The sequence below is a fragment of the Phalacrocorax carbo genome (genome assembly GCF_963921805.1).
Source record: "Phalacrocorax carbo chromosome 31 unlocalized genomic scaffold, bPhaCar2.1 SUPER_31_unloc_1, whole genome shotgun sequence".
In the NCBI taxonomy this organism is placed as follows: Eukaryota; Metazoa; Chordata; class Aves; order Suliformes; family Phalacrocoracidae; genus Phalacrocorax; species Phalacrocorax carbo.
This window is the reverse complement of record NW_026990239.1, coordinates 16827-35439: the sequence shown is the minus strand read 5'-3', so window position 1 is coordinate 35439 and position 18613 is coordinate 16827. Positions and strand designations below refer to the sequence as shown.

General features: G+C 65.8%; 3 protein-coding genes across 3 annotated transcripts; 2 read left to right on the top strand and 1 right to left on the bottom strand.

Annotated features, from left to right (window-relative positions):
- Positions 1–1904: 1904 nt before the first annotated feature.
- LOC135310759 (potassium channel subfamily K member 6-like) lies at positions 1905–4379 on the bottom strand. The gene is made up of 3 exons (XM_064439718.1): positions 4186–4379; positions 2196–2591; positions 1905–2044 (listed from the first exon to the last, which is right to left on the bottom strand). Exons 1-3 carry the CDS (start codon positions 4364–4366, stop codon positions 1905–1907), a joined length of 717 nt encoding a protein of 238 aa, XP_064295788.1. The 5' UTR covers positions 4367–4379.
- Positions 4380–6073: 1694 nt separating this feature from the next.
- On the top strand, positions 6074–8313 carry LOC135310758 (protein YIF1B-B-like). Its single transcript, XM_064439717.1, has 8 exons — positions 6074–6353; positions 6454–6890; positions 7203–7281; positions 7402–7459; positions 7593–7748; positions 7838–7965; positions 8059–8211; positions 8309–8313. Exons 1-8 carry the CDS (start codon positions 6089–6091, stop codon positions 8311–8313), a joined length of 1281 nt encoding a protein of 426 aa, XP_064295787.1. The 5' UTR covers positions 6074–6088.
- A 2800-nt stretch (positions 8314–11113) lies between these two features.
- On the top strand, positions 11114–13599 carry LOC135310757 (latent-transforming growth factor beta-binding protein 4-like; the record flags this gene model as incomplete). Its single annotated transcript, XM_064439716.1, has 4 exons — positions 11114–11255; positions 11351–11479; positions 13031–13177; positions 13274–13599. Coding segments are annotated over 4 exons (729 nt in total), but the record flags the coding sequence as incomplete, so codon positions are not given.
- Positions 13600–18613: the final 5014 nt, after the last annotated feature.

Here is an 18613-nt window from a genome sequence, read left to right as displayed (position 1 = left end):
GGGGGGGGGAGGGGGCGGGGGGGCATCCTGCCCCCCTCCCGGACCACTGCGGGGGCACCCATGGGTGCTCAGTGGCACCCAGCTGTGTGTCGCGCCCCCCCCCCGCCCCGCCACCCCACTGGGGTGCCGTGGTAATGCATCCCCCCCACCCCCGGGGGGGCGGCGTGGTTTGGGGACACACCCCCCCCCCCCCACCTACTTTTACAGAATAAAGGTTTTCTATAAAATCAGGGTGCCTGGGCGGGGGGTGTCTTTAGCCCCTCCCCTCCATTTTTGGGGGTATTTGGGTGCCCCCAGGACCGCCCCCCCCAAAGGGTGTTGGACCCAGTGGGGTTGTCTCATGCGGCACTGGTGTCCCCCGTCGGGACTAGGACCCCCCCTCCTTGGGATTAGGACCCCCCCCTTAGAATTTAGACCCCCTCCAATGGGACTGGGACCCCTCCCCCAGCCCTGGGACCCCCCCCCCCATGGGCTTGGGACCCCCCTCAACACTGGGACCCCCCCCATGGGATTAGGGACCCCCCTGATGGGTTTACAACCCCCCTGGCACTGGGGACCCCCCCTTTAAGATGGGGACCCCCCCATGGGCTTCGGACCCCCCCCATGGGATTGGGACCCCCCTTGGCACTAGGACGCCCCCCACGGCCTTGAGACCCCCCCATGGGTTTAGCGACCCCCCCCCCAGCACTGAGACACCCCATCATAGAATTGGGCCCCCCACCTCAGTCTGGCCCCCCCAAATACCACCCCACGCCCCTCCCAGCCCCCCAAAAATGGGTGGTCGCCATCGGAAACCGGACCCCTGGGTCCTTCCCTCCCCCCCCCCCCCCAAAGAAAAGCCAACCATTGGGTGACGCCAACGTGCTTTGGGCGCCCTTTTAATGCCCCCCCAGCCCCACCCCATGGTGCCCCCCGGTGCCCCCCAGTGTCGCGTGGGGCCTCGCGGTGCCCCCCAGTGCCCCCCAGTGTCTCGTGGGGCCTCGCGGTGCCCCCCAGTGCCCCCCCAGTGTCTCGTGGGGCCTCACGGTGCCCCCCAGTGCCCCCCAGTGCCCCCCAGTGTCTCGTGGGGCCTCGCGGTGCCCCCCAGTGCCCCCCAGTGCCCCCCCAGTGTCTCGTGGGGCCTCGCGGTGCCCCCCAGTGCCCCCCAGTGCCCCCCCAGTGCCCCCCAGTGTCTCGTGGGGCCTCGCGGTGTCCCCCAGTGCCCCCCTGTGCCCCCCAGTGTCTCGTGGGGCCTTGCGGTGCCCCCCAGTGACCCCCAGTGCCCCCCAGTGTCTTGCAGGCCTTCGTGGGGCCTCATGGCGTCCCCCAGTGACCCCCAGTGTCTTGCGAGCCCTCGTTGGGCCTCACGGTGTCCCCCAGTGCCCCCAGTGTCCCCCAGTGCCCCCCAGTGTCTCATGGGGCCTTGTGGTGCCCCCCGGTGCCCCCCAGTGTCTCGTGGGGCCTCGCGGTGCCCCCCAGTGCCCCCCCAGTGCTCCCCCAGTGTCTCGTGGGGCCTCACGGTGCCCCCCAGTGCCCCCCCAAGTGCCCCCCCAGTGTCCCCCAGTGTCTCGTGGGGCCTCGCGGTGCCCCCCCGTGCCCCCCCAGTGCCCCCCAGTGTCTCGTGGGGCCTCGCGGTGCCCCCCAGTGCCCCCCAGTGTCTCGTGGGGCCTCGCGGTCTCCCCCAGTGCCCCCCTGTGCCCCCCAGTGTCTCGTGGGGCCTTGCGGTGCCCCCCAGTGTCCCCCCAGTGCCCCCCAGTGTCTTGCAGGCCTTCGTGGGGCCTCATGGCGTCCCCCAGTGACCCCCAGTGTCTTGCGAGCCCTCGTTGGGCCTCACGGTGTCCCCCAGTGCCCCCCAGTGTCCCCCAGTGCCTCGCGGTGCCCCCCCCCACCCCATCAGTGGGGGGGGCGGGGGGGTACCTTCGGTCCTACCCGTTGACCGCCCCCCGGCCCCGAACCGCTTTCAGCCCGTCCCTCGCCCCCTCCAACAACGCGGCGCCTTCTCCGGCGCCGGCAGCCGGCGGCGACACGCCGGCGACGCCGTGGAGCTCGGCCAACCGCCGGAAGGCTTGAGCCAACAGCAAGACGCCCACCAAGCCCAAGAGCAGGTACGCTGGCGGCGGGGTGGGGGCGGCGGGTGGCAAGGGGTCAGCCTCGACGCCCCGTCGGAAGGGTTTGTGGGGGTGGGGGTGACGGGGGCGCCCCAAAACTCCGCTCACCGGCTATGGCGATTTGGTAGAGTTGCCTCAACGGGTGACCCGGTCGCTCGGCCGGGACGAGGTCCCCCAAGCCGATGGTGCAAAGGGAGATGACGCAAAAGTAGACGGCGTCCAAGTAGGTCCAGTCGCCTTCGGCGAGGTAGAAGCCGGCGGCGGGGAGAAGCACCAGCCCCCCCAAAACCAGCCCCGCCGTCGCCAGGCAGTGGGCGCGGGCGGCCCCCCGCCGGCTGTAACCCCAACGCGCCTGGAGGTACAACCGGGGGCGGTCGACCAAAGGACCCGTCAAGCGTCCCACCGCCGCCGTCAACGTCAGCATGGTGGCGGGGACGCCCACCGCGGCGTAGGCGGCGCAGAAGGCTCTGCCCCCCGCCGAGAGGGGGGCCACCGAGCCGTACCCTGGGGGGCGGGGGGTGGGGGGGGGGTGGTTTGAAGTGGGGTGACACCTTTCAACCTGCTGGACCCCAATGCCCAGGCTAGGCTTGGGGGTTGGGGGCGTTCTGGGGTGAATGGGGGGGGATGGGGTGTAAGGGGAGGGATGGGGTGCGGGGGGGGTGCTGGGGATTTGGGGGGTTCTGGGGTGAAGGGGGATCGTGGGGGTTCTGGGGGTTGTGGGGGTCCTGGGGATCAGGGGGTCCTGGGGGTCCTGGGGTGCAGAAGGGGGTCCTGGGGGTCCTGGGGATCAGGGGGTCCTGGGGTTCCTGGGGTGCAGAGGGGGGTCGTGGGGATTTGGGGGTTGTGGGGTGAAGGGGGACTCGTAGGGGTCATAGGGATTTTGGGGGTCCTGGGGATCAGGGGGTCCTGGGGGTCCTGGGGTGCAGAAGGGGGTCCTGGGGATTTGGGGGATCCTGGGGATCAGGGGATCCTGGGGGTCCTGGGGATTTGAGGGGTCCTGGGGGTCCTGGGGATTTGGGGGTCCTGCGGTGAAGGGGGACTCGTGGGGGTCGTGGGGATTTTGGGGGTTCTGGGGATCAGGGGGTCCTTGGGGTCCTGGGGTGCAGAAGGGGGTCCTGGGGATTGGAGGGGTCCTGGGGGTCCTGGGGATTTTGGGGGTTCTGGGGATCAGGGGGTCCTGGGGGTCCTGGGGATTTGGGGGCTCCTGGGGGTCCTGGGGATTGTGGGGGTCCTGGGGATCAGGGGGTCCTGGGGGTCCTGGGGTGCGGAGGGGGGGTCCTGGGGATTTGGGGGTTCTGGGGATCAGGGGGTCCATGGGGTTCCTGGGGTGCAGAGGGGGGTCGTGGGGATTTGGGGGTTGTGGGGTGAAGGGGGACTCGTGGGGTTCATAGGGATTTTGGGGGTTCTGGGGATCAGGGGGTCTTGGGGGTCCTGGGGATTTGGGGGATCCTGGGGATCAGGGGATGCTGGGGGTCCTGGGGATTGGAGGGGTCCTGGGGATCAGGGGGTCCATGTGGGTCCTGGGGTGCGGGGGGGGTCCTGGGGATTTGGGGGGTCCTGCGGTGAAGGGGGACTCGTGGGGGTTGTGGGGATTTTGGGGTTCTGGGGATCAGGGGGTCCATGTGGGTCCTGGGGTGCAGAGGGGGGGTCCTGGGGATTTGGGGGGTCCTGGGGGTCCTGGGGATTTGGGGGGTTCTGGGGATGAGGGGGTCTATGGGGGTCCTGGTGTGCAGAGGGGGGTCGTGGGGATTTGGGGGTCCTGGGGTGAAGGGGGACTCGTAGGGGTCATAGGGATTTTGGGGGTCCTGGGGATCAGGGGGTCCTGGGGGTCCTGGGGTGCGGGGGGGTCCTGGGGATTTGGGGGGTCCTGGGGATCAGGGGTTGCATGTGGGTCCTGGGGTACATGGGGTGCAGGGGGGTGGTTTGGGGTGCAGGGGGCAGTCCTGGGGTGTAGGGGGGGGTTTGGGGTGTGGGGTGGGGTTCTGGGGATCAGGAGGTGCACGGGGGTCCTGGGGTGCAGAGGGGAGTCCTGGGGGGGTCCCAGACCTCCGGGGGGTCCCGGGGGGGTCCCGGGGCGGGGGGGGGGGCCCGGCCTTACCCACGGTGGTGAGGAGGGTGGTGACGAAGAGGAGGGCGGTGGCGAGGTCCCACTCAGAGGCGTTGGGGGTCCCGGGGTTTCGGGGGGTCCCGGGGCTCCCCTCCAGCGCCCGCAGCCCCAGCGCGCCCAGGAGCAGCAGCCCCGCGTAGGCGACGGCCACCAGCACCGCACCGCGCCCCATGGCCCCCCCCGCGCCCCACACCGCGGCCTCAGCACCCCCCGCGCCCCTCACCGCGGCCTCAGCCCCCCCCGCGCCCCTCAGCCCCCCCCGCGCCCCACACCGCAGCCTCTGGGCCCCCCCCGCGCCCCACACCGCGGCCTCAGCCCCCCCCGCGCCCCTCAGCCCCCCCCCCGCGCCCCTCACCGCAGCCTCTGGGCGCAGCGGGACCCGCCCCGGGGGGGCGGCACCGGGAGGGGGGGTGGGCAGGGCGGCGCCCCCGCCCCCGCCGGGAAATGGGGGGCAACTGGGGTGACCAGTAACGGGGGGTAACTGGGGAAACCAGTAACGGGGGGGTAACTGGGGAGACCAGTAACGGGGGTTAACTGGGGTGACCAGTAACGGGGGGTAACTGGGGAAACCAGTAACGGGGCGGGTAACTGGGGTGCCCAGTACCGGGGTGCAACTGGGGTGGCTGGTCAGCAGGTCCCAGGCCAAGGCGGGCCCCCCCCCGGGACGGACGGACAGATGGGGTGTCTGTTTGTCCGTCCCCCCCCGTATCAGTCACGGGACCGTCACGCGCTCCCACGGGACCCGCGGGTTCCTGCCGTGGCCACCCTGGTGACGTCTGCGGGGGGGGGGGGCACGGGGGTGACACCCACGGGGGGGCACAGATGGGGGGACACACGAGGGTGACACCCACGGGGGGTCCCGCCGGGGGGGCGATGGGGATGTGGCAGACCCCGCCTGGCCCCCCTGGGGCTCCGTGGGGTGCAGGGACGGGGACGATGACACCGGGGGACACCAGGGACCCCCCCCCCAGGGCCAGCCCTGGGACACCGTGGCTGTGGGGACACCGTGGGGTCCTCGTGGTCATGGGGACACCATGGCCAGGCCCGTGGCCGTGACACCCTGGCCATGGGGACACCCATGGGGACACCCTGGGGATGCCCCAGTCACCACAGACACCCCCATGGCCCTGGGGACACCCTGGGGACACCATAGCCACCACGACCAGCCCCATGGCTGTGACACCGCGGCCCTGGGGACACCCTGGGGACACCATGGCCACCACAGCCAGCCCCATGGCTGTGACACCATGGCCCTGGGGACACCCTGGGGACACCATGGCCACCGTGACCAGCCCATGGCTGTGACACCATGGCCCTGGGGACACCCTGGGGACACCATGGCCACCACAGCCAGCCCCATGGCTGTGACACCATGGCCCTGGGGACACCCTGGGGACATCATGGCCACCATGACCAGCCCATGGCTGTGACACCATGGCCCTGGGGACACCCTGGGGACACCATGGCCACCACAGCCAGCCCCATGGCTGTGACACCACGGCCCTGGGGACACCCTGGGGACACCATGGCCACCACGACCAGCCCATGGCTGTGACACCATGGCCCTGGGGACACCCTGGGGACACCATGGCCACCACAGCCAGCCCCATGGCTGTGACACCATGGCCCTGGGGACACCCTGGGGACACCATGGCCACCACGACCAGCCCATGGCTGTGACACCGTGGCCCTGGGGACACCCTGGGGACACCATGGCCACCACAGCCAGCCCCATGGCTGTGACACCATGGCCCTGGGGACACCCTGGGGACACCATGGCCACCACAGCCAGCCCCATGGCTGTGACACCATGGCCCTGGGGACACCATGGCCACCACAGCCAGCCCCATGGCTGTGACACCGCGGCTCTGGGGACACCGCGGTCCCCGTGGCCATGACACCAGGCCCCGCCCGGGCCTCCTCCGTCGCCATGGCAACACCAGGCCGGGCAGGCGACGCCATCTTAAGACCGGGCACAGCGGCCTCGTCTCCTCCCCCTTTCCAGCCCCCTCGCTTCCGGTCACCTGCCAATCATTCGGGCGGCGCGCCAGCGACTTCCGGCGAGGTGGCCAATCGTGGCGGCGGCTGCGGGGAGCCACGTGACGCGGAAGCGGAAGTAGGAGACGTGGAGATGGAGCCGGACGGGGCGACACGGCACCGTGCGCGCGGCGCGGCGCGTAGCGATCGGTGCCGGCCCCGGTCCCGCCGCCGCTCCCCCCCACCCGCCCTCACCCCTCCTCTCCCCTCCTCTCCCCGCAGCCCCCAAACGCCGGTTACCGGCCACGGCGCCTCGTATGGCGGATCCACACCCTCTCTTCGGTGATACCAGCGCGGCGGGGGGCGGCGGGGCCCAACCGGGCCGGGGTTACGGGGCTCCCCCGGCCGCCGCCGCCGCCTCCCGGGACCCACCGGCCGCGGCCTTCCTGGGCGAGCCGGTGTCCAGCCTGGCCATGGCCTACGGGAGCAGCTTGGCCAGCCAGGCCCGCGACATCATGGACCGTAACGTGAGTGGGGGGGGGACGCGACACGGGGGGGCTCCGTGGCCGGTTACCGGGACCCCTCACGGCCCTTTAACTCTCCGCCGCCTGTTGCTCGACCGGTTCATCCCCGTGGGGCGGCTGAAGTATTATTTCGCCGTGGACACCGCGTACGTGGGGAGGAAACTGGGGCTTCTCATCTTTCCCTTCGCGCATCAGGTGAGGGGGGGCCCCGGTATCGGGGGCGGGGGGGGGGTCCGGTGTCGGGGGTCTTCTATGGGGTTGGAGGGTGGGGGTCTGGGGGGCCGGTTTTGGGGATTTGGGGGTCGGGGGGGCCGGTATTGGGGGTTTGGGGTGTGCTATGGGAGCCTGGGGGGCTCCTACTGGAGTAGGGGGGCTGGTATTGCGGGTCGGGGGGGCAGTATTGGGGCGTGGGGGGCCGGTATGGGGGTTTTGGGGTGCAGTACTGGGGGGGCTGGGGGTCTGGTATTGGGCGCGGGGGGGTCCCTAACAGTGTGTCTCCCCCCCCAGGACTGGCAGGTGCGGTACCAGCAGGACACCCCCGTCGCCCCCCGCTTCGACGTCAACGCCCCCGATCTCTACATCCCAAGTACGTCCCGCCCCCCCAGCCCCCCATTTCCCTCCCGGGGGACCCCCATTTCCCCCCCCAGCCCCCCATTTCCCCCCCGGGGGACCCCCCCCAATGACATCCCCGTGTCCCCCCCCGCAGCGATGGCCTTCATCACCTACATCCTCGTCGCCTGCTTGGTGCTGGGCACCCAAAACAGGTCAGGCCCTTCTCCCCGCCCTGGGGCAGCCGGGGGGGGGGGGCGGGTCCCTACCCTAAAAACGAAGGGTGGGGGGTGCAGGCAAGGCTGTGGGGCACCCCCCCACCCAATTTGGGGCGCGGCCCCCCCCCAGGTTCTCCCCCGACAGCCTGGGCTTGCAGGCGAGCTCGGCGCTGGCCTGGCTCATCGTGGAGGTTCTGGCCATCCTCCTCAGCCTCTACCTCCTCGCCATCAACACCAGCCTCACCACCATCGACCTCATCGCCTTCGTCGGCTACAAATATGTGGGGTGAGAGGATTGGTTTTTTTAGGGGGGGTGGGTTAGAAAAAGGGGGGGGGTTTGCACCCCAATAATCCCCCCCCCCTTGTTCCCGGCAGGATGAATCTGGGCCTCATCGCCGGGCTCGTTTTCGGCCGCAGAGGTTACTACGTGGTGCTGAGCTGGTGCTGCCTCAGCATTTTCGTGTTTATGGTAAAAAATAGAGTGAAAAAGGGCGGGGGGGGCTGTGTGGTTTTGGGGGGGGGGGGGCACGCCCCCACTTGGGGTGGGGGTGGGACAGCGGGGAGCCCCTCCCCAGTGTCACAGCGGCTGTGTTTAGGGGTGCAGAGTCCATTGGGGCGCTGGTCCCCGAGAGGCCACCGTCGGTCCCCGAGAGGCCCCCCCGCCCCCGAGGTCATTGTGGTGCCACGACCCACGCAGGGGCTGCTGGCCCCCCTCCCCACCGTGCCCCCCCGCGAGGGGCCAGGCCCAGGTATGGGGGGGTTTTGGGGCAGGGGGGTGGGGGGGGGTGGGTGTCTCAGCGGGTGGGGGCAGGGCGGGGTGTGCACACGCGTGTGGTCGCACGGAAGGCTGAGTGCGTGTGGGGGTGCAAGCACGCGCCGCGGCGTGTCGGCATGCCATGATGCACGCGTGCGGTTGCACGCCTGCACGCGACGGTGCACGCGCGCGGTTGCACGCCTGCGCTGTGCGCAGAGGGGCCGGGGGGCACAAAGGGGCTGGAGGTTGCAGGGGGGCGCGGGGGGGCAGGGGGCCGAGGGTCTCAAGGGAGCCGGGGGGCACAAAGGGGCCGGGGGGTGCAGGGGTCGAGGGTCGTAGAGGGGCCGGGGGGTGCAAAGGCGCCGGGGGGCGTGGAGGGGCCGGGGGGTGCAAAGGCGCCGGGGGCACAGGGGAGACGGGGGGCGCAGAGGGGCCGGGGGGGCAGGGGGCCGAGGGTCTCAAGGGAGCCAGGGGGCGCGGAGGGGCCGGGGGGCGCAGGGGGGTCCTTGGGGCGCGGGGCGTCCATGGGGCGTCCATGGGTCGCGGGGGGTCCGTGGGGCACGGGGTGTCCGTGGGTCGGGGGGAGGGGGGGAGGGCGCAGCCCCCCACTGCCCCATCGCACAGCAGAGCAGAGAGCCCGGAGCCCCGCGCCGGGGCGGGGTGTTGCGGGTATTTGGGGTGTTGCGGGGGGGGCGGGGGGCGTGTGTGTCACCCCCGGGGGACCCCCCCCTCCCCAACCCCCCCCCGTTTGTGCCCCACAGACGCGGACGAGCGCTCCAACGGGACGCTGTGCGGGGCTCACGCCGCCTGCCGCAACCTGCCGGGCTCCTTCCAGTGCGTCTGCGACCCCGGCTACGAGAGCGCCCGCCACGGCCACGGCTGCGTGGGTGCGGGCGGGTCCTGGGGGGCGGGGGGTGTAAAATGTGCTCATCTGATTCGTGTCAATATGGAGCAATGCTAGAGTCACACGGGGAAGTGTGACCCTCTAGCATCTGACCGGTCTGTTGGTGCTGGTGTAACCGAGGGCCGGACAATTGACTTGTTACCTGTCTGAGTGGTTGCAATGTTGACTGGCGGTTTGGGTTGATGGTGAAGACAAAAGCGCGACCCAAAATTGATCAGATAACTGGGGGGGCTGGCGCCTGAGATGGTGCTTGGGCCGGTCGGGAGGGCGTCCTCCTCAAAAAGATACAATTCAGTTGACCTTCAGGGACTAACAGCGGAGGCACCCTGCTGCAAAGGGGGGTGACCAAAAAGACTTGCCCCCCACACCCGTAAAGAGCACGCGGGCTAATCTACATGGCAAGCGTGGCTAATTTAACTACGGCTGCCCAACGGCAAGTGGGATGCTCATCACTGACCAGTGAGCGTAAACTTAGGCGTGTTTTTACTAATTGTTATTAATTAAGTAACTGAATATAAACCCTGTAATTTTGTATGACGGGATGCGCGTTAGGCGGAAGGATCCCCCGTGCATCCAGCGCTGCTTGCTTGTCTCTACTCAATAAATTGTACACTTTGATTGAAATGCCGTTGAAGGCTAAATTAATTATAACGGGGGGGGACCCCCAAAAACCCGCCCCCGCCCCCCAAAAAAGAGAAAAAATTAACAGAAACCCCCAATGCGTTTTTGGAGATGTGGACGAGTGCGAGACGCTGCGGGGCGTCTGCGGGGCCGAACGGTGCGAGAACGTGGAAGGCTCCTTCCTCTGCCTCTGCCCCGACACCCGCGACGAGTTCGACCCCGTGCCGGGGCGATGCGTGACCCCCCCGGCCCCCCAAAGCCCGCCGCGGGCCCCCCCCGAAGGCGCCGCCTGCTTCAGCAGGGCTTGCGGGGTGCTGGCACCCAACGTCAGCCGGGAGCGCTGCTGCTGCAGCCTGGGCTGGGCGTGGGGCACCCACTGCCCCGCGCGGCCCTGCCCGACCCCCGGCACCGGTACGGGACCCCCCCGCGCCCCCGCCCCGCACCCAGCCGGCCCCTCCGCGGGGCGGCCCCCGCGCCTCCGGGGGGTTCGGCCCTATGTATGGGTGCGCGGGGGGGGGGGTCCCGGGCGTGGTTGGGGGGTGCATGGGAGAGTTTGGGGGGCACGGGCAGGGTTGGGGGGCATGGGCAGGGATTGGGGTGCTTGGGCAGGGTTGGGGGGCACGGGCAGGGATTGGGGTGCTCGGGCAGGGTTGGGGGTGCTTGGGCAGGGTTGGGGGGCACGGGCAGGGTTGGGGTGCTTGGGCAGGGTTGGGGGGCACGGGCAGGGATTGGGGTGCTTGGGCGGGGATTGGGGTGCTCGGGCAGGGTTGGGGGTGCTTGGGCAGGGTTGGGGGGCACGGGCAGGGATTGGGGTGCTCGGGCAGGGTTGGGGGTGCTTGGGCAGGGTTGGGGGGCACGGGCGGGGATTGGAGGGCACGGGCAGGGTTGGGGGCTAGGGCAGGGTTGGGGGGTACGGGCAGGGTTTGGGGTGCTCGGGCAGGGTTGGGGGTCACGGGCAGGGTTTGGGGTGCTCGGGCAGGGATTGGGGGGCACGGGCAGGGATTGGGGTGCTTGGGCGGGGATTGGGGTGCTCGGGCAGGGATTGGGGTGCTCGGGCAGGGATTGGGGTGCACAGTGGGGGTCAGGGTGCCCCGAGAGGGTTTGGGTTGCACGGCGGGGGTCGGGGGCCCCCGGCAGGGTATGGGGTGCATGGGCAGGGGTCAGGGTGCCCCAGCAGGGTTTGGGGTGCCCATTAAGGGTATGGGGTGCACGGCGGGGGTCGTGGTGCCCCTTGATGGCTTGGGGTGCACGGCGGGGGTCGGGGGCCCCCGGCAGGGTATGGGGTGCATGGGCAGGGTATGGGGTGCATGGGCAGGGGTCAGGGTGCCCCGGCAGGGTTTGGGGTGCCCCTTGATGGCTTGGGGTGCACGGCGGGGGTCGGGGGCCGCCGGCAGGGTTCGGGGGGGCCCCGGCAGGACCCCCGTCGCTGACGCCCCCCACCCCAGAGGCCCACCTCGCCATCTGCCCGCACGGGCAGGGCCGCACCGCCGAGGGTCCCCAGGGCTCGCCGGCAGGTGAGTGCTGCCCGCCGCGGCCCCCCCGCGCCCGCCGGGGTCCCCCCGGGGCCCCCCGTCCCGCGGGGCCCCCCTGACGCCCCCCGTGCCCCCAGACGTGGACGAGTGCCAGCTCTTCGGGCCCCAGCTCTGCCGGGGGGGGGTTTGCCTCAACGCCGCCCCCGGCTTCAGCTGCTACTGCCCCAGCGGCTACTACTACGAGCAGGAGCACCTGCAGTGCGTGGGTGAGCCCCTGCCTGCCCCTGCCTGCCCCTGCCTGCCCCTGCCTGCCCCTGCCTGCCCCTGAGCCCCTGCCTGCCCCTGCCTGCCCCTGAGCCCCTGCCTGCCCCTGCCTGCCCCTGCCTGCCCCTGAGCCCCTGCCTGCCCCTGCCTGCCCCTGCCTGCCCCTGCCTGCCCCTGAGCCCCTGCCTGCCCCTGAGCCCCTGCCTGCCCCTGCCTGCCCCTGCCTGCCCCTGCCTGCCCCTGAGCCCCTGCCTGCCCCTGCCTGCCCCTGCCTGCCCCTGCCTGCCCCTGCCTACCCCTGAGCCCCTGCCTGCCCCTGAGCCCCTGCCTGCCCCTGCCTGCCCCTGAGCCCCTGCCTGCCCCTGCCTGCCCCTGCCTGCCCCTGCCTGCCCCTGAGCCCCTGCCTGCCCCTGCCTGCCCCTGCCTGCCCCTGCGCCCCTGCCTGCCCCTGCCTGCCCCTGCCTGCCCCTGAGCCCCTGCCTGCCCCTGCCTGCCCCTGCCTGCCCCTGCCTGCCCCTGAGCCCCTGCCTGCCCCTGCCTGCCCCTGCCTGCCCCTGCCTGCCCCTGAGCCCCTGCCTGCCCCTGCCTGCCCCTGCCTGCCCCTGCCTGCCCTTGAGCCCCTGCCTGCCCCTGCCTGCCCCTGCCTGCCCCTGAGCCCCTGCCTGCCCCTGCCTGCCCCTGAGCCCCTGCCTGCCCCTGCCTGCCCCTGCCTGCCCCTGAGCCCCTGCCTGCCCCTGACCCCCTGCCTGCCCCTGCCTGCCCCTGCCTGCCCCTGAGCCCCTGCCTGCCCCTGCGCCCCTGCCTGCCCCTGCCTGCCCCTGAGCCCCTGCCTGCCCCTGCGCCCCTGCCTGCCCCTGAGCCCCTGCCTGCCCCTGCCTGCCCCTGAGCCCCTGCCTGCCCCTGCCTGCCCCTGCCTGCCCCTGAGCCCCTGCCTGCCCCTGCGCCCCTGCCTGCCCCTGCCTGCCCCTGCCTGCCCCTGAGCCCCTGCCTGCCCCTGAGCCCCTGCCTGCCCCTGCCTGCCCCTGCCTGCCCCTGCGCCCCTGCCTGCCCCTGCCTGCCCCTGCCTGCCCCTGCCTGCCCCTGAGCCCCTGCCTGCCCCTGCCTGCCCCTGCCTGCCCCTGAGCCCCTGCCTGCCCCTGCCTGCCCCTGCCTGCCCCTGAGCCCCTGCCTGCGCCTGCCTGCCCCTGCCTGCCCCTGAGCCCCTGCCTGCCCCTGCCTGCCCCTGAGCCCCTGCCTGCCCCTGCCTGCCCCTGCCTGCCCCTGAGCCCCTGCCTGCCCCTGCCTGCCCCTGCCTGCCCCTGCCTGCCCCTGAGCCCCTGCCTGCCCCTGAGCCCCTGAGCCCCTGCCTGCCCCTGCCTGCCCCTGAGCCCCTGAGCCCCTGCCTGCCCCTGAGCCCCTGCCTGCCCCTGCCTGCCCCTAAGTCCCTGCCTGCCCCTGCCTGCCCCTGAGCCCCTGCCTGCCCCTGAGCCCCTGCCTGCCCCCCGACCCCTGCCTGCCCCCCGACCCCCTGCCTGCCCCCCGACCCCTGCCTGCCCCTGACCGCTGCCCCCCAGATAACGACGAGTGTGGGGCGGAGGATGCCGAGCCCTGCGTGGGGGGTCGCTGCGTCAACACGGTGGGCTCCTACTACTGCTCGTGCCCCCCGCCCCTGGTCCTGGACGGCTCCCAGCGCCGCTGCGTCGCCAACGACACCCACCGGGGTGAGGCTGCCACCCACGGGATGGGCTTTGGGGGGGGTGGGGGGGTGTCTGTGGGACCCGGCCTGACTGTGCCCCCCTCCCTCCCCCCCGAAACAGATGCTGCGCAGGCGGTGTGTTGGCAGGAGGTGGGGGTCGACCTGGTGTGCGGCAGACCCCGGCTGGACAGGCAGGTCACCTACACCGAGTGCTGCTGCCTGTACGGGCAGGCCTGGGGCATGGACTGCGCCCTCTGCCCCGCCCGCCACTCAGGTGACCCCCCCCGCACCCCAGAACCCCCCCCACCCCCATACTGGTGGGTGCCGGGGTGGCATCCCCCTCCCTGCAGTGTGGGACCCCCCCCGCCCAGCAGCTCTGTGATGGGAGACCCTCCTGCAGCCCCATTGACCCCATGGGAATGGGGGGCGTGAGGATGGGGGGGACCCCTCGTAGCCCCCCCAATTATTGAGGCCCCCTGTATCCCCACAGCCCCTCAATGATGGGGGGGGCCCCTTGTAGCCCCTCAGTGATGGGGGGACCCCTTGTAGCCCCCCAATAACGGGCCCCCTTTGCATCCCTACAGCCCCACAAGGATGGGGGGGGGAAGTTTTCCCTTGTAGCCCCCCCTGGTTATTGGAGGGGGGGGGTCCCAGGTGATGGAGAACCCCCATCCCCCCCGCAGCCTGCATCGGGGGGGGGTCCCCCAAAACCACCTTCTCCTTTTACCCCCCCCCCGATGACTTCGAGTTCCTCTGCAACGTGCTGCGCCCCCCCAGCTACGGCCCCCCCCGCGCCCCCCCTTCCTACGAATACGCCCCCGACTTCGCCCCCCCTTACGGCCTCCCTTACGGCCCCGACGTTTTCGGGGGGCCCCGCGTGCCCCCCCCGGCTCTCCGTTCCGACTACGACCCTTACGGTTTCGGGGGGCTGGCGGGGGGTTACGACCCCCGGGGGGACGCTCTCTACGCCCCCCCCCGCTATGAAGGCGAGGATTTCGAGGACCCCCGGCGCCCCCTCGCCCACCGACCCCGGGGACCCCGCTACGAGCCCCCCGACCCCCCCCCCCGGCTCCCCCTGGTCCTACCAACCCCACGGGACGGGGGGGTTCAGCGAGGAGGAGGAGGAGGAGGAGGAGGAGGAGGAGGAGGATGCTGGTGAGTTTTCGGGGCGCGGGGGGGGGGGGAAGGGGGCGACCCCCCGCCCTGACGCCCCCTCCCCGCCGCAGGGGGGGCGGAGGAGTGCGGGGTGCTCAGCGGGTGCCACCACGGGCGCTGCGTGCGGGTGCCCGACGGCTTCACCTGCGACTGCGACGCGGGGTATCGGCTGGACCCCGCCCGGCTGGACTGCGTCGGTGAGACCCCCGCCCCCGGACCCCCGCCCCCGGACCCACCCCCAGTGTGAGAAACTGAACTAAGGTATTGTTTATTAAGACTTATGTTAAGCTCAATGTAAAGCATGCGAAGAATACCTCCCAGGCGTGCTTATGCAAGATAACCATCAGATGTCCAAACTTACCGACAGACATAGGACAAGCAACCCCATTTCACCAGGAAGCAGGAAACGACCCCCTAACAACAACTGAAGCATGCGAAGAGCACCTCCACTATCTCATTGAACATGGAAGTAAAGATGTATAAAGAGAGACTGTTTGAACTGCTCAGTGCGGCAGTTGGCGGAGCGCAGACTCCCCTGCCGTCCAGCGCTGTATTTGCTCATATTCTACTTGCTACAATTAATAAAATTCTAATTGGATTCTGATCCGTTGTGGTCTCAATTTATGACAATTTGGTGCCGTGACTCGGATAAGGAACGGTGAGCTTCTGTCCTCCGGGGAGGCGCCCCGCGGCAATCCGCGGCCCCGCGACCGACAGCTTACCTCAACCTTACCGACGAACCTAAATTCTAGAATGATGAGCAAAGGGGAAACCGGTAAAATCCCATAAAAATTCTGTGCACGGGAGTCCGGACGAAGACGCAGGGTGCGTAAGTATATGGCGAATTTGTTCGTGGGTTTGCCGTTCGGGCGGGATTGGGTTTCCTGGAATATAACAAGTGAGAGGTTCGCTATATTGAACCAGGCGAGTGCGGACCCTTAAGTACTGCGTTTCCCATCTCCCGCGAGGGACTGGGCCAGGAACAAGGGGAACGAGTGAGTGTATGTTTGTGGATATTCCAGAAGATGGGGGCGAAGGGCAGCAAGCCTTCGACTCCCATGGGAAGGGTACCCACTGTACCTAAGAATACCCCTCTGGCATATATCCTAGACAATTGGAGATATTTCCCTGGAACCCTAGGGAGAGATAAACAGAAAATGATAGAATATTGTACTAGGATATGGGGAGGGAAGAAGATTTCTAAAGATGTCGTTTGGCCAGTCTATGGGTCAGAAGAGGATTGGGTCAGACAACAATTAAACCTCTGGGTTAACAATAAAAAACCCCTTAACCCGGAAGAGAGTCAGTATGCGGAAGCGTGGCTAGAAAGACCGAGAGCTAGACTTTATCCACTGAATGAAGTAAAAACTGAACAAAAGAAAAAGAAGGAAGAGTTAGATGAAACCCTTCTAACCCCCCCTCCTTACATTCCTCCTCCTGCTCCCACAGCCCCTCCAGAGGTCCCCAGAGCGCCCACCCCCCCACCAGAATCGGAACAAGGGTCTCCCCCTCCTCCTAGACGCATGACTAGGAGTCAAAAAGGGGCAGCTCAGATGTATCCTCTAAGGGAAATGCCCATGGGGGGACCCCAACCTGTGATTGGATATATTTCTGTACCCCTAAGCTCGGCTGACCTACGAGATTTTAAAAGAACCGAGATGGGAAACCTAATTGAGGACCCACTCGGAGTGGCAGAAAGATTAGATCAATTTTTGGGACCAAACCTTTATACTTGGGATGAGATGCAATCTATCCTTGGTCAATTATTTACTACCGAGGAAAGAGATATGATCAGACGAGCAGGAATGAAACTGTGGGATGCTCAGCATGCCCAGGGACCCCAAGCAGATATTAAATGGCCACTCCAAAGACCTAATTGGGATAATCAGGATCCGGTGCATAGAACTCATATGCAGGACCTGAGAACTCTAGTAATTCAAGGGATTAGAGAAGCAGTACCCCGTGGCCAGAATATCAATAAAGCATTTAATGAAATGCAAAAGAAAAATGAGAGCCCTACTGAGTGGCTGGAACGACTGAGGAAAGCCCTTCAGCTGTACTCTGGGGTAAATCCAGACGACCCTTTAGGGCAAGCGCTCCTCAAAACTCCGTTTGTGGCAAAATCATGGGAAGATATCAGAAAGAAGATTGAAAAGTTAGAAGACTGGCAGAATAGAGGGTTGGATGAATTATTGAGAGAAGCTCAGAAAGTCTACGTAAGGCGGGAAGAAGAGAGCAGCAAGCGACAAGTAAAAATGATGGTAGCAGCAGTCAGAGAGGATCGCAAAGGGCAGACTGGTGAACACAGATCTGCTGGAGCGAAACAAGGGAATGTAGTAGTAAAGAAGGAACAGAGATGTTGTTTTTACTGTGGAAAGAAGGGACATATAAAGAAGAATTGCAGAGAAAGGATCAGGGATGAGGAAATATTAAAAACGGAATAGGAGAGTCGGGGGCTCTATATCTTAGGGGACCGGAGTCATCATGAGCCCTTGATAAAATTAAAAATAGGTCCCCATAAACAAGAGTTCACCTTTTTAGTAGACACTGGGGCTGAGAAATCGACTATTAGGCAAATACCTGAGGGATGTAAAGTTTCCCCTGAAAAAGTACAAGTAATTGGGGCAAAAGGAGAACCCTTTAAAGTAAGCAAAATCAAAAATGTAGTGTTCGAAACTGAAAATAAATTTGGAATGGGTGAACTCTTGCTCGTCCCTGAAGCAGAATTTAATCTGTTAGGACGGGATTTAATTGTTGAATTGCAATTAGAAATTAAAGTAAAAAATCAAGAGCTAACGGTGTCTGCTTATCCTTTGACCGTGGATGATCAAAAACAAATTAACCCCGATGCCTGGTACTCTCCGGACACAATAAGTAAACTGGAAATCCCACCGATTAAAATTCAAATTTCCGAACCCCACATACCTGTGAGGGTAAGGCAATATCCCATATCCCTAGAAGGACGGAGAGGATTAAAGCCAGAAATTGATCGATTGTTAGCACAAGGAATCTTAGAGCCTTGTATGTCACCCTTTAACACTCCCATTTTGCCTGTGAGAAAGCCAAATGGGAAATATCGGCTCGTACATGATTTAAGGGAAATAAACAAAAGAACTATCACCCGGTTCCCTGTAGTAGCAAATCCATACACACTGCTAAGCAAGCTAGGACCCCATAACTCCTGGTATAGTGTGATTGATTTAAAGGATGCCTTTTGGGCCTGTCCACTGGCAGAAGAATGCCGTGATTATTTTGCCTTTGAATGGGAAGACATAGAGACAGGCCGTAGACAGCAATTAAGATGGACGGTGCTCCCCCAAGGGTTCACTGAGTCCCCTAATCTGTTTGGACAGGCCCTGGAAGAGCTCTTAAAAGAATACCGGGTACAAACGGGAAATGTGCTGTTACAGTATGTAGATGATCTGCTCATAGCAGGGAATAATAAGAAGGATGTAAGAAAAGAAACCATTCGACTTCTAAACTTTCTTGCACAACAGGGACTACGGGTATCACAAGAAAAGTTACAATTTGTGGAGGAAAAAGTGAAATATTTGGGGCATTATTTGTTTAACGGCAAGAAGATATTGGATCCGGAGCGCATTAAGGGAATTCTAGAATTACCTATGCCTGTCACTAAGAGGCAAATTCGGCAAGCATTAGGGCTATTTGGGTATTGTAGGCAGTGGATAGAGAATTACAGCTTTAAAGTTAAATTTTTGTATGAACAACTGTCTAAAGACAAAATACCCAAGTGGACCCCTCAGGATCAAGAGCAGTTTGCCAGCCTCAAAAGGGAGTTAAGTCAAGCACCGGTTTTAAGCCTCCCAGATCTAAAGCGGCCATTCCATTTATTCGTTAACATACATGAAGGAACAGCATTCGGAGTATTAACTCAGGAATGGGCTGGACAAAAGAAACCGGTGGCATACTTATCAAAGCTGTTAGATCCTGTGAGCAGGGGTTGGCCAAGTTGTTTACAAATCATTGTTGCTGCTGCCTTATTACTTGAAGAAACGAATCGTATTACCTTCAATGGAGAAGTTGTCCTATATGCGCCTCATAACATAAGGGGGGTGCTTCAACAAAAAGCAGAAAAATGGCTTACAGATAGCCGACTGCTAAAGTATGAGGGAATACTCATAGAATCTCCAAAACTGTCCCTAAGGACTGTCGGAGCGGTTAACCCTGCAGAATTTCTATACCCAGGGGAAAGTACTGAGTTAATACACGATTGTCTCCAAACGATTGAACAACAAACACGAATTCGACCAGATCTAGAAGAAGAGGAATTACAACATGGAGAAAT

Coding starts and splice junctions, on each gene's coding strand:
- LOC135310759 (XM_064439718.1), bottom strand. CDS start 4,366: ATGGGGCGCGGTGCGGTGCTGGTGGCCGTCGCCTACGCGGGGCTGCTG. Junction 2,592..4,185: donor CACCCTCCTCACCACCGTGG/GTAAGGCCGGGC, acceptor CCCGCCCCCCAG/GGTACGGCTCGGTGGCCCCC. Junction 2,045..2,195: donor CTACCAAATCGCCATAGCCG/GTGAGCGGAGTT, acceptor TGTTGGCTCAAG/CCTTCCGGCGGTTGGCCGAG.
- LOC135310758 (XM_064439717.1), top strand. CDS start 6,089: ATGACACCAGGCCCCGCCCGGGCCTCCTCCGTCGCCATGGCAACACCA. Junction 7,460..7,592: donor GTGCTGGGCACCCAAAACAG/GTCAGGCCCTTC, acceptor GCCCCCCCCCAG/GTTCTCCCCCGACAGCCTGG. Junction 7,966..8,058: donor GAAAAAGGGCGGGGGGGGCT/GTGTGGTTTTGG, acceptor GGCTGTGTTTAG/GGGTGCAGAGTCCATTGGGG.